This window comes from Sitophilus oryzae, unplaced genomic scaffold (assembly GCF_002938485.1).
Source record: "Sitophilus oryzae breed Bouriz unplaced genomic scaffold, Soryzae_2.0 scaffold_1743_pilon_pilon, whole genome shotgun sequence".
In the NCBI taxonomy this organism is placed as follows: Eukaryota; Metazoa; Arthropoda; class Insecta; order Coleoptera; family Curculionidae; genus Sitophilus; species Sitophilus oryzae.
The window spans coordinates 690,083-705,195 of record NW_022146439.1 but is presented as its reverse complement, the minus strand read 5'-3'; the positions used below and the strand labels follow the sequence as shown (position 1 = coordinate 705,195).

The 15,113-nt window shown below is 33.0% G+C and overlaps 1 protein-coding gene across 6 annotated transcripts in view; it reads left to right on the top strand.

Annotated features, from left to right (window-relative positions):
- The window catches only part of LOC115881833 (protein argonaute-2), an 84,994-nt gene that overhangs the window by 65,088 nt on the left and 4,793 nt on the right, over positions 1-15,113 (top strand). For all 6 annotated transcript variants that reach the window (XM_030899522.1, XM_030899521.1, XM_030899523.1 and 3 more), the window contains 3 exons: positions 1,392-1,576; positions 3,144-3,495; positions 10,955-11,288. In XM_030899522.1, coding sequence (XP_030755382.1) covers positions 1,392-1,576; positions 3,144-3,495; positions 10,955-11,288 — 871 coding nt within the window. The remainder of the gene's footprint in view (positions 1-1,391; positions 1,577-3,143; positions 3,496-10,954; positions 11,289-15,113) is intronic.

Below are 15,113 nucleotides of genomic sequence, written 5' to 3'. Positions count from 1 at the left end.
ATTTCCCTACAAAGTTATTTGCTTTGACAGAGCGACTCAAAATCATATAATAATTTTTTAAAAATTAGTTTATGCAAAAAAGTTGACGTTTAGCGTCTAGATGACCCAAATCAAGTCATGTTTTTTGGTTGGGTATGGTATATAGAGGGTGTTCAAACAGCTGCTCCATTGTAATATTTTAATAGTACTATTTTCAATTAGACTGTCACACACGAGTCGTCTCAATCTCGAAGCGGAGGCGTCTCGAATTTGGAACGAATCTCCCTTCGCTCTACTTCCTACGTAAATAATAGGAGGTCCACGAACGGGTCCTTTAGCGGTCGACGCGGAGTCGAAGTGATTGATACTATTATTTACCTACAAAGAAGGTGTAGTAGAGGGAGATTCGCTCGGAGTTCGCTGTTCTGTCATTTGTTGAATGTCGTCTCTCGAAAGTTTTCCTGAGTCATTGGACAGCTTATAAATCCCCTATATTTTCAAAAAGTAACCACCTCGCATTTTTTTAACATTTACGTTTAGACCATGTAAAATACCTTTATTCCATTTTTTTTTAAGTTAATTAAATACTTAATAATAAATATACTAGCAACACCTTCCTTGACTATTATATTTGAAGGGTCCATGAAAGAAAAACATGATTAGCGCCAATTTCTTAATTTTAGGGTTTTATAATATTACAGTAGGTCTAACTGGTCCCTACAAAATGTATAAACTCTGCAGGGCTATAAGCTGTTAAATCCTATGATATATGCCTAGTAAAAATATACTCTTTGGGCTCTCTTTTAAAATTAGTAAAATGGCGCTTGTCATCTTTTTCCTCTAGACCCTTCATTTATTTATTATATTATTTATATCTTTTGTTAATAGATAAATCCAGCATTATATGCTCCTTTTTTATTAATCTATTCTTTTTAAAAATAACGTGTTGCTATATCTGTTAAATTTGTTCATTAAGACAGTTATAAATGGACAAAAAATACGGTTTTTAATCGAATTTTGAATACCTTTGAGTGAAAAACGTAGTTCTTTCAATTGACATTCTTTCTATATTATTTTCATTTTTAAATACGAAAAGGAGCAAAACAGTTTTAGTCAAAAATGTTTTTGAAACGCTGTTTAGTCGCTAGGTTTAACACGGGTTTAGGGTCACAGTCAGGCTAAGGGATATCAATCGATAGATTTTGTCAATAAAATATTTTGCTTCTCTTTGAAACATAATGTTTTCATAAAAGACAAAAAGGTTTTTTTTGCCTGGAACAAACATGTTTTTAACTAAAACAGTTTTGCTATTTCTGTGTGCTTCCAGCCTAATGTCTATTGTTATATCACTTATAAAAAACAGGCTTCACAAAAAAATGCATTAAAAACTTAATTTGTGGTGAATATTTCAGGAATTTTACTCAGCAATTACAAAAGATCTCTAACGACGCTGGTATGCCGATCATTGGTCAGCCATGTTTCTGTAAGTACGCCACAGGTCCAGACCAAGTTGAACCCATGTTCCGATATCTGAAGACCACCTTTGCATCCTTGCAATTGGTTGTTGTAGTATTGCCTGGAAAAACCCCGGTTTATGGTGAGTTATTTTTAGTCTTCCTCTATTGGTTTGTGCGACTAAATTCTTGAGTGAGACTTGGTTTTTGAATACGGCGCAATTCTTTAATTTTTAACATTGTAAAACATCCAATTTTAAAATCATACTCTTCAATCAAACAGAATCTCAAAAACTCTCTCTCGAAACTCTCTCTTAATCAAACAGAAAAATGAAAAAACAAAACAAAAGAGTGAAACCAAAGCAATCAAAACGCTAGATCTATAGCTAGACATTAACCTAACTTTTAGGTCCACTGACCGTCAAATCATTACTGTCGATCCCTCCATTCAGGCAAACTTCTTTTGAAAAGAAAATCAACCTTTATTTTTGCTTTTCGATTAGGTAATAAAAACTAGGTGTTTGTTGCTTGTTTTTTTTTGTATGCAATAAAATGTAATTTTATTTTAAAAACAGTACCTAATCGCTGAACTTACGTTGGGGAAAACAATAACACATAAAATTTGGTAATGGATTGCTTCTTTGGGAAAGTAACCTATAAATAGTAATACATAATGTTTTGAACCTCGTTATACGGGATTTTCTATAGAACGCATCTACCGCGTAAAGTGGGGTATTATCGTTGATTGAGGAAATAAGAAGATGCGCAACCTTATGGAAGATTTCGTGGCACAAAACCTGGCCGAGATGTAGCTGACGTCAGCCTGTCCAAGATTCGAAATTTAGTTTAGCTTTGCGCCACTGCGCGCTGATACTGGCTTACAGCGGAGCGGATAAAGAATGCTGTACCGTAGTTCTGCTTTCCGTGGACAGAGGGGGTGTTTGCCGGAGACAGTGTTGCCAGAATTACTTATTAATCTGTATATTTACGGATTTTGGGTACAGTACGTTAATAATACGGATTGTCTATCATTAAACAATTTAATATAACGTTATATGTGATTAAACAAAGAACGGCGTCAGAGTTGACTTGGAAATGAGGATCGCTGTTATTTCATATGATAAATATTATGGTAAATGTCAATAATTGTCATTTTTAAGCTAATTAAACGATTTTTTTCGATCTTTCAGTACCTATAAAAGAATTTTTATTTTTTTGTTTATTCTATGTTTTAACACGAATAAATTTTCAATACATAAACGCGGATTTTTCATCCAAAGATATTTTTGTCAAACGTATTACAGATATTACAGATTTTAATATGGGGCAAATATAACACTGTCGCTTTCGGATCCAAACCGTCTTCGATATGCCTTTGCTGGCCGAATTAGGGAAAATAAGTGTTTTAGCATTGCTCGCAGAACGATTGGCGTCTCCACCGTACAGCACTTGAGACGTAAGGGGAAATCAAATCAGCTTTGTCACGAATTCGCTCATTAAGTTGCATATTTTCCCAATTCTTTCAATCAACGGTATTATTGTATTTAGCAATAACCGCCATACTTTACAAATTTACCTCGTTTTCACCGGGATTCATGTTTTAATAAACATCTAAAACCGTCTAACGGCCGTCTTTCTTTCGTCAATTGTTTATAGCGCCTAGGCAGTAATTTCGTCAGTTTGTAATGATTAAACCCCTTTTTGTTTTAGCCGAGGTTAAACGGGTAGGGGATACCGTCCTCGGCATGGCCACTCAATGTGTTCAGGCGAAGAACGTCAACAAGACGTCGCCGCAAACCCTGTCCAATTTGTGCCTCAAGATAAACGTCAAACTGGGCGGCATCAACAGTATCCTTGTACCATCCATTCGTCCGAAGATCTTCAACGAGCCGGTCATCTTCCTGGGCGCGGACGTCACCCATCCGCCGGCCGGCGACAACAAGAAGCCATCGATCGCCGCGGTCGTCGGTTCCATGGACGCGCATCCTTCCAGGTACGCCGCCACCGTCCGAGTCCAGCAACACCGCCAGGAGATCATTCAGGAACTCAGCTCTATGGTCAGGTAAACACCATTTCATACATATTGTTATGGAACTCACCTAATTTATTAAACAAAATATAAATATAAATAAGTAAAAACTAATTAAGTTCTTAATAATACTAACTACTATAGTCTGTCCAACGAGAAGATCCTTGACAGTGATAGATGTGTCTGTCATTTTAATTTCAAAGTAGTTTATTTTATTTTACAAAGAAATAAGTTGGTACAACTGGAACGCATAGCAGGAAATATTTAAAATTTGATTGACAAGATGACAAGTGATTACTTTAAAATATTGTGAAAAAAACTGTATAAAACTGAAAAAATGTAATCGAGTTATTTTATTTAATAAAAACGGTATGTGTTAATACAAAACAAACAAGAACAAGACACTACATACCAAAAAAATATAAAAAAGAACTATTATTTACTTTCAAGCTTTATGAAACTACCCGCATTTATGATTATATTTATCAATATAACTTATGTACAAATACAAATTTGTAATATTCCACAGGAATAAATAAAACAACACAGGTAAATAAAACAAACTATTTTATTAATAATAACACCTACCAAGTTTTATACCTTAAAGGTTGATTAATTAACTTTAATCTTATTTTTTTTAAACCAGTACCGTTAGTACGTGTTTAGTTTGATCCTTCTACCATATACGAGATGCACTTATCTACGACGAAATGGTATACAAACTTTATCGATGGCAACTTCATTGGTGTATAAGACTTTCTGCCTGGGCAGTCTACAGTTAATTTTCACTCGATTTTTCCTCCACTTGACTTCAAAAGACACAAAACACACGTAATAATACGAATCAAAATGCATCATCTTCCAAAACGCAGGGTATTTAACAAAAGTTGACACAAAATTATAACCTATAATTTGGCAAGACTTTGACAAGCGTCAAATATGACAAAAATCTAAAGGCGAGTTCATACGCATCGGCGTCCGTTTGTCCGTTCATCGTTCCGTCAAACCAATAAAATTGAAATACGATCTGTCATTTTTTAAATAAACCAATAAAACTGGTTAAAAACAACAAGACACGACGCATGACGGATTTATATTTAAACCCATCCATAGATAACTTAAAAATTATTAGAAACTTTTTTTAGTAAAATAAATAGATTGGTATGGGACGTCATCTGCTTTTCTTCTGTCATCGTCTGTCGAAATCTTACCTGAGAAAAAAAACAGAGTATAAATAATAATCTACAATAACGATTAATTTCTGAACCAAACCAATCGATACTTGGCGATTTTAATCTTTATATATAATCTAGTCACCTTGTACTTAAAAATGCCTTTTGGAGGAAAGTTTTGGTATAGTTCTGATTTTTCTTCTATCTATTAAGGTGCGTTAACAACGGCTGCGCCGCTCCGCGCCTCGCCGCGTAAAACATTTTTTTTAACATGTACTTTTGAAGTGTATTTTTTTTAGCGCGCACAAAAGTATATGTTAAAAAATAATGAAATTGGCGCGGTGCCGCTCAGCCTGTGTGAACGCACCTTTATGTTATGTGTTTTGGGGTGCTGAATTCGAATCTGATGTTTGCTAACAAAATTTCGTGACGGAACACGGAGAAAAATGCGAAAAAGTCGAAAAAAAAACTGGATTTTTTGCGGTTTTTTATTTATGGCTTTAAAAATATCAAACTTTCGGAAATAATCTTTCTATTCTAAATTACAGTAAATATAATTCTCTATAATTATTGTTAATTAATGGTTTTATCTCTGAAGAAAACTGTTTAGGTTCAACAACTAGTTGAAAATTAGCGTTCTTTGGTTGCCCCGCCTAATACCTACTTTTTGTACTCCGATAGGCTTCGTGTATTCTGCGCCGGTGCTGCCACCATCGAAGAATATCGTAAACAACTAGTACTTACAAATCCACGGGTTTAAATATCAAGAATACGAAAAATTTATTATTTAATTATTCTAAAAGTGTTTGGTTAATATAAAATGGTTATTTTAAAATTCTAAAAATAAAAATAAAAAAGTAAATATTTTGATATCTTCAGAAGGTCTAACTTGTATTATAATTTATTATTCCAGTTAAAAAAACTTTTTCGATGTGTTCAGGCTACGGTAGCGAGCATAGTTTTAATCACCGGTTTTGCCAGTGGAGCATAATTGGGGCTATTTCGGCTAGCTATAATGAAATTCTTTAAAGTTACCTAATTATAATTTTAGAAGATATTTATAAAACATTTAATTGCTAGTTGATTAAAAAACGATGTACTTAAACAGCCGTTAAACGGTAGCCTACTAAAATGCCGTTAATAGATATTTTGACGTCGTTCATGTCGGCGGAAAGTAATGCCTGGCCTTAAGCTTTCTGCAAGAGTACCTGTGGGTCAGTGGCTGAGGCTATCGCTTCGTAAGCGAATGGTCCGGGTTCAAATCTCACGCCGACCAAGACTTTTTTATATTTTTTTTGCTTATAGAGCGTGATCTTATTGCATTGGTTTCACTCTTTTTATTTGGATTGGTTTAGTAATTTGGCGGGTTGGTTAGCGTAGTTATTTGGAGGGTGTTAATTCATTGGTTAGTTGGTTATTTGGTGGGGTTGGTTGATTTTTACCAATTTATATTTGTTTTTTATATTTTTTATCAGTGTCGAGGTTAGTTGCGTTGGTTAAGTTGGTTATTTGGTGGGGTGGATAGCGTTGGGTAGTCCTTATAAAATTTCTATATTTCATAAAGCCGTCAAGTGCGTCACATCAACGACGTCATACCTATTAACGGCATTTTAGTAAGCTACCGTTTAACGGCAGTTTAAGTACAGCCATTAAAAAAAGTATACCATTGATATTGCAAATTATATTTTATCCTCTCATAGTATGTCTATTTAATTTTTTGATTATGTAACGAGCACTTTGTTTACTCACTTGTTTCATTGAACTGCTTGAATCCATTTTTGCTTTTGATCAAATCAGTGTAAGAAATTATGAAGCTATAAAATATTGTTTCGGGAGAGTTGAATATCCGGGAAAGTTGAGTTATTGAATGTTATTGCACCCAACAACGCCTTAATTACGCTCTCCTTTACGCGTTAACATTTTTTCGGCAATTTTATTAACATTTGAAATTGTCACAACCACAACACAACGCCTAGTTCGAATTCTTTTTCACTTATTTTTACTACCCGAAACAGCGTTACATTACACAAACCTCGTACCTGAGTGTTTTATAGCCTCCATAACTGCACTAGCAAAAAACTAAAATACTTTCATATTATGACAAAACCACAATTTTAATATTATTTTAATGCGATCAACATGTACTTGTGAAACACTGACGACACACATCACAAGTACAGTTGGTTCCAATAAAATTGATTACGATTTAAAACCCATTTTTATTATTTCGGGCAGTATATTCTATGATACCTGTTCCCCATTTCTCTACTTATGTCATGCTGACGTTCTGAAAAATTTATTTGCCACTTTGTCAAAAGCATAGTATTTTTCTCAAGTAAAAATGGCTCCACATACATCGGAAGAGCTAAAAGCAACAATAATAACTGAACTGGAAGATGGCTGGTTCATCACAGCAGTTGCTGATCATTTTAATAAAGGCAGAGCAACAGTTTTTCGAATTAATAAAAGGTGGAGGCAGCAGCAATCTGTTGAACAGCAAGGGGGATCCGGAAGACCTAAAATCAGTACAGCTGAAGAGGACGAAGCGCTTATTCAGGAACTAGTGGTAAACCCCTTTCAAAATGCGAGAAATGCTCGAATATTGTCTGGGTTTCCTGGAGGAAAAACCACGGTTTGGCGTAGAATTCAAAATTCTCAATTAAACTATAGGATTGCTGCAAACAAAACCGACCTTACCCCACAACAAAAGCAGTCCCGCATCATTTTTCCATTAAACCATATACACCGAGATCAAGATTTTTGGAATCGTGTCGTGTTTATTGACGATAAAATATTTCAGTCCTCCAAAAAAAGGAAAACTTGGAGTTTACCGACCTGAAAATACCAGATATGATCCACGTTACACAAATTATTTTCGAACTGCAGGTCATTTTAGTGTCAACGTTTGGGGATGGATCTCATCGAGGGGAATGGGAGTGTTGTGCCGTATTAATGAAAGGTTTGTAACTAAAATTATATTTAATTAGATCGTGATCGAAAAGATGGTAACTTTCTAAATAATCAGTTGGATACCTAATTTAAAGTATATTTTGTTTTAGATTTATTGGGCAAACCTACCTAGATATATTGGAAAATATAATGCAGCCTAGTGTTGAGCAGCTCTATCCAGAGAATAATTTTTTATATCAACATGACAATTGCCCGGTGCACACGGCCAATATTATAACTCAGTAGTTCAAACAAACAATATCGAAACACTGCCATGGCCAAGCTATAGCCCGGATATAAATCCGCTAGAAAATGTGTGGGGAGTCATGGTCAAAAAACTTTACCAAAGAAATTTTTTGCCTCAAAATGCTGAAGATTTATGGGCGGGAATTGAAGGAATATGGGAGGAACTGTCTCAAGAAGAAGGTTTTTTAATATCATTTTTAGAATCGATGACCAGAAGGCTCCAAGCGGTGATAGACGCCGATGGAAGAATGAGAAAATATTAATTGTTTAGACCCAGTGGTAGCAGTATGCCCAATAGTAATACATTTTTGTCTTTACGCCACAATATAGTATGTTTACAATGATAATAGTTTAAGAGTTGCGTTATAAAATTGTGGAAGTAATAAAAATAAACTTATTTTAAATATTTTGTTTATTTTCGAACAAAATTCTAAAAAATGTACGAAAAATTCTAACTTTGACGCTTATAAAATTTAAGCTAATTGCTTGTTCTAGCTTGCATAAGTTGTTTGCGTAGAATGCATAAGCGTCTAAACCAGCTTTAGGTCGCCTTATTCAATGTCAAAATACCTGGAACCGTATGCTGATATACACTGCTCAAATATTCAAAAAAAATGTGTAAAGAGTCGTATTCATTTTTTTTGGAACCAGCTGTACATGCGAGAGGTAGCCGACGCTCTGTATAGAGTATGGCGCTGTAAGAAGAAGAACACGACGGCGGCGTGGAATATGTACTGATAATTTCTGATTTTTGCCGTTGTAGCGCTGCGGTCGGAATTTGTTGAAATCAGCTGAAATGCACCAAGCCTATACTCTTAATTTATTATTAAAGTCTAGTAGGTATGTGTTTTTTTTAGTTTAAGGTAAGCGTTATATAGACAGTGATTTCTTCAACAATTATTATACCACCTCCCATAGTAAAAAAATCAAATTTATATTATATATACAGGGTGTCCCACGTTGAGCGTGCATTAGAAGTTTCTAGAGAACCACAATATTTAGACCGGAGATTTTTTGCACATCATTGTTTCACAACGAGATCTATCGATTAAAAATAATTTCAATATGGAGGCATTTCCGGAAATACCGGAAGTTGACAGCAATTTTCCTATTTTAAATGGTTGTCCTAATTTTTTATTACATAATTAAATTCTCTGTAAAATTTTATGAATTTTGATATCAAACACTCTATACCTAACATTAACCGTTTTTGAGAAAAAAAATATTTAAAAAAGTTTTTTGGACGAAAAAAACTGCCTGTCAAAAATATGTGTATAGTCTAAACGTCAAATTTAGTGATTACCACAGCCCCTGTGCCATAAAGAGAAGACATGTGGCTATCTATTTCAAAAATTAAATTGTTTCAATGTCATATAATAAAGGCTGCAGCTGTCATGGAATTGAGCGATTAAAAAAGTATCATAAATAATTTTTTTCAAATGGAAACCCATTTTTTTATTTCACTAGTAAAAAGGCTCTTCAATTCGTTACTTTTTGACTATACATGTTCCTATACTTAAAATAAATCGTTTTTAAGTTATTTAAAATTTAGTTTTAAAGCGTATATTTTTCTTGATTTTAACAAGTAGCCTAGTTTAAACGTCAAGTGATGTAAAATAATAGATCTGGCCATGTCGTATTGTGACACTTTGTTCAGAAAGCAGTATGTTATCGATCATCATTTGCAAGCCAACTTTGTGTTGTTTTTTCTTCAGGGTTGATACAGTACATTATTAATATAATTAATGATTTTAACGAAAATACGGGATATATTTTTATAAACACACTTTTTAAACTTTTAAGGCAACAGTATTTACAAGATAGGAAATTCAAATAATTTATTTTCTGACAGATGGAAATAAATTGTCTGACTTTTTGACAGTTAATGTCAAAGAAAGCTAGATAAAATCAAGAGAAATATACGTTTTCAAACAAAATCTTAAATAATTTGAAAACGATTTATTTTTGGTATAGGAACATGTATAGTTAAAAAGTAACGAATTGTAAAATCTTTTCACTAGTGAAATAAAAAAAGTAGGTTTCCATTTGAAAAAAAATGATTTATGATAACTTTTTAATCGCTCAATTCCATGACAGCTACCGCCATTATCATATGGCATTTGAACAATTTAATTTTTGAAATAGATAGCTACATGACTTCTCTTTATGTCACAGTGGCTGTGGTAATCACTAAATTTGACTTTTAGGCTATACAATTTTTTTTGACAGGTAGTTTTTTTCGTCCAAAAATTTTAAATATTTTTTTTCTCAAAAACGGTTAATGTTAGATATAGAGAGTTTAACATCAATATTCATAGAATTTTACAGAGGATGTAAATATGTAATAAAAAATAGGGGCGGCTATTTAAAATAAGAAAGTTGTAGTCAACTTCCGGTATTTCCGGAAGTGCCACCATATTGAAAATATTTTTAATCGATAGATCTCGTTGTATAACAATGATGTGCAAAAAATCTCCGATCCCGATATTGTGGTTCTCTAGAAACTTCTGCACGCTCAGCTTGGGACACCCTGTATATAAAATACTTGTAAATACTGGTGCAGGTATAATTGCAGATGAAAGAATATACTTGTTACGTCACTTGTTAAAAGAGAAAAGTATAGAGCGCGTTATGGGTGGTAATTCTTAAACAATCAAATTTAAATGAAGTGGAAAAGCATCTTGCAATAATGAATAACTCTGTACAGATTTAAATCAGAACTATTATTACAATCCAGCCACACTTTTCTATCGAATTGGTAAAACATTCATATGATGCATTTTTGCAGTTTGAGCTTAGTTCCTATTCCTTTTCTTGTCATTTTTGAAGGCATTTTTTACGTTTTTTTTGCGTTTTTGTTTTCATTGCCCCGTCACGAAATTTTGTTAGCAAACATCAGATTCGGATTCATCGCTCCAAAAAACATGGAGCGCAAAATAAATTAGAAATACCCCAAAACAAAAAATAAAATTTGACCAGACTAATATTGCTGTTCTAATAATTACAGTTTACTTTATTCAAAGTAAAATATATATTTCCATAGGGAAATATATGTACATATATTTAATTTTCCAGTACAGAGAAATAGGGGAATCATTTTATGTAAATAATTCCTTTTGTTGCAGGGAACTCCTTATCATGTTCTACAAATCCACTGGTGGTTATAAACCGCATCGTATTATTCTATACCGGGATGGCGTGTCAGAGGGGCAATTTTTACAATTGCTGCAGCACGAATTGACCGCCATTCGAGAGGCCTGTATTAAGCTGGAAAGTGATTACAAGCCAGGGATCACATTCATTGTTGTTCAAAAGCGACATCACACTAGACTGTTCTGTGCCGATAAGAAGGAGCAGAGTGGCAAAAGTGGTAACATTCCGGCTGGTACGACGGTGGACGTTGGTATTACTCATCCTACAGAGTTTGACTTTTATTTGTGCAGTCATCAGGGTATCCAGGTAACATTTATTGACTATATTGCCCGTTGCCTGTCATGTAATAAGTTGTTTATTTGTGGTGAAAGATTAAACTAACTCATATTAACGCACATGCTATCCTTACGGGTTTTCCTTGATTATAAACATATATTTTGTAAGACAGGTGGTAGAGAAAGTATTATTTTATTATGTTCACATACAATTGTTTATTTACTTGTATTTTTATTGGAGAAACATTTTTGGAATTTCTGTGAGTAAGTACAATATACATATAACCGGTATGGTTTATACATGTAGTGACGTTTTGTGGATTACGCAGAGTATGGAAATTGCAAAAAGCGATGTGAGTTCCGGTTTTAATAGAGTGGTCGCAAATAAAGACGCAGTCAGGAGGTTATATATTTGGAATTATCAATATTCTGCCAGTGAATGTCTCCTCGGCGTTTGACTGTGCTGCAAGAAATAAGTAAATATTATTTTATGGCGTTAGAGTAAAAACATCAAAGCTTGCGTTCATGGGTCACCGAACCGTCGAATCGCAAGCAAGGGGCGATCGCTGTGCAGTCGCGTCATTGATGACACTTCTGACTCTTTTTTTGGTTGCGACCACTCTAATACACTGTTTACTATATCTAAGCCTATTGCTTTTTATTGTAAAGTTTAATTGAAGTAACCTAAAGATATCTTTAGCACGAAAAAAACATGTTTGCATTTAGGGTATGAATAAGGAATATCATTAAATGAAATTCTATATTTTATAAAATAAAAATCTGTCCAATGAGTCGGGAAAAATTTCGACAGACGATATCCGGAAAATATCTGAATTAAAATGACAGAAAATTGACTCACCAGATTATAGTTCAAATAGGCGCCTAAAAATGTGACGTCATTTAAGCGCATTTAGTGGGTTAAGCAACAGAGGGCGTCATTAAATACTAGTATTATATATACTAGTATTTAAAGGGGCTTGATTTTTATGCATCCTTTATCCGACGATACGATGATAGGATATTAATTTTATTGGTTGAATTCAAATAATTCGATTGGTTAGAAACGGTTAACCAATCGAAGCCTTTAAATTCAACCAATAAAATTAATATCGTATCGTCGGACAATGGATGCATGAAAATCAAGCTTTAATCGTATTTAATTCAGAATTGAGGTTGGTGTTATTACTTGTATTTGTTCAATTAATAGGATTTATTATGTTGAATAAAGATTGTAACTCTCAAATCGTAAGTTGTAAATACAGATGGTCATGGTTATCCTTGTTATTCTTAGTGAGACACTAATCTCTTTAAAATAAAAGCAATTCACCACAGCACACCAAAACAGTTAACTTGTACCACTGGTCGTGCATTTTGTTAACCATGTTAGCATCAGCAGATGATTAAAGTTACAGTAAAAGTGTTGAAATTTGAAGTGTTTTGGTGTAATGTGGTTAATTAGGTAATGTTTTATTTTGCTTAACTCTAGAGGTAATCCCAACCACATATTTTTGACTAATCACTGCCAAAATTTGTTTGAAGATGGCAGTGCGTGGCACTTTCCATAAGTGATGTCAGAGGCGTCATTACTATAATTTTGAATATTAGACTGATATCAAATTGGACTAAAATAAAAAATCCGGGTATCGTAAACTGCTACATAGAAGGAGTACTTACTCCTTACTCGTCGTCCTTTTTTTATATACTGTACCAGTCCTATGTATATTGTGGTCAATATAATCTGTCCAGTGATAGATTATATGGCAATTTTAGTTGTCTGCAATTTTATTTCAAATGTAGAGTTTTTTTTATAATCTTTTGAATTTCTTGACTGTTGAAAGTATTTCTTCGCAGGGCAGACTACTTCGTTTTTTTTTTAATATTTTTGCAGCAGTTTTTACATTTAATAATAGTATTTATGGAATTGGTCAATTTTTTATTTTTATATTGGTTATTTTTTCATACTCTGTTCTATTTAGTATTAAAAAGGCTAGTTTTGAAAGTGATCTGTTCAGCTACATTCATGGAAATTCTAAATGATATGAACTATAGGTATATTTGTTACGGTTAAAGTCCGATGCCCGGTTAATGTCGACATTAACAAGTTAATGTTTGAGTTTGGTTATGTTTTTGGTTGTTTTGTTGTGTGTTATTCTCCAGATTAACCGGGTAATGTCGATATTAACGGGACATCGGATCTTAATCGTAACATATACATATTAGTAACACACAACCATATTTGTATAACCATGAGGTTTTTTTTACCTTATTGCTTGTGTTTGTTATGAAATTTATTTTGTATTTGTTTTTATTTTATAGTTATAGTTTATTTGTCTTGTTATATTAGTTTACATCTACTTAATAACATTATCACGTACTGTATGATCGAAAACAAAATAGTGTCAAAGTCTGTAAGGAAATGACTGTCGGTTACATTCATCATATAATTTTACATATAAAATGTCATTGATTGTTATTTCAATGCAAACTATGATACAGTTTTTTTCGATTGTATAGTACAGTGTTTTGTTAACTTTTGGTATAGTGGCACTTTTGACATTTTTATATAGACGTATTTTTTAATAGTTATTTTGTTTTTTGCCTTAATGGTAAACATTATTATCTTGATTAAATTTCATTAATAAACTAACTTGGATTATTTTATTGTGCATGTAAATTACAAATGTGTAAACTAGTATTTTCCTACCATTTTACTGATAAAAATCACTGAACTCTTTCAGTACTAATCATTTGTACGTGCAGTTTCTGTGCATTATCTGTTGTGATTTGGCTACTATTAAAATTCTTCAGATGAACAGTACATATTTATGCTACATTATTTGGGGTTTGTACTTGTTGAGATTTGAAACATATTTATAATATGATTAATTTATTTTTTCGTTTCTTTGTTGTGTTCCATTTTTAATTTTTCTAATTTGTTTTGACCATTGAACAAAAACACTAATTGTAGAGTCTAATACTATTTTTATATCCATTCTTTATAGACGGAAATGACGTCATGGAAATACCTTATTTTGTCAGTTTTGTTTGACATTTCACTTGATCCATTTGAATATGATGAGAACTTTTGAGGTTTGTTGCATAATTTGTGCGAGTTTATTTGAGGAGTCAAGTTGCAAAACTCGCCTTATCCCAAAAACGTTGTTTGGAGGTAATAAGCAAAAACTGTTTTAGCTATGTTTGAAGCGTTAGTTTACAAACAACGTGTCCATTAAGTTCACAATTCATTTTCATACACAAAAATAATTCGGATAAGGCGGGTTTTGTTACAGTATGATGCATATACTGCAACAAAACTCGCCTTATCTGAATTATTTTTGTGCTATTTCTCTTTAAAAATTAAATATTAATTTTTATTTTTACAAAAACCAGATACAAGACAATGATTCCACTTATACGCACGTTTTTTTTGTGTGCTTTTTTATTTTACGGGTTTTGCTACAGCAAGATATTTGTATCCTAACTTGGAATTATTAGATATGCTAACTTATTAAAATTAGGTAAGCATTTGAAATGTATAAGACGTCAGTAGTAATATTATACTTGTGTAAAAAGCCTATGAAAAAATGCGGGATTTGCAATAATAATGACAATAAAAAGTAACTATAAGTGGATAAGACAGATTTTGCTGCAGTAACTTAATTTGTAGTGAATTTTATATAGGAATAGGCGACTTTTGCTGCAGTTTGGGACTATGTTTATGTAGATTGTAGCGTCTACTATTAATGTATATTATCATTAAGCCATTCTTTAAAAAAAAATGGATAAGGCGGGTTTTGCAACTTGACGCCTCATTTTATTTCTTGCTTTTTTTTATAATTAGTTTAATGCAAAGTGT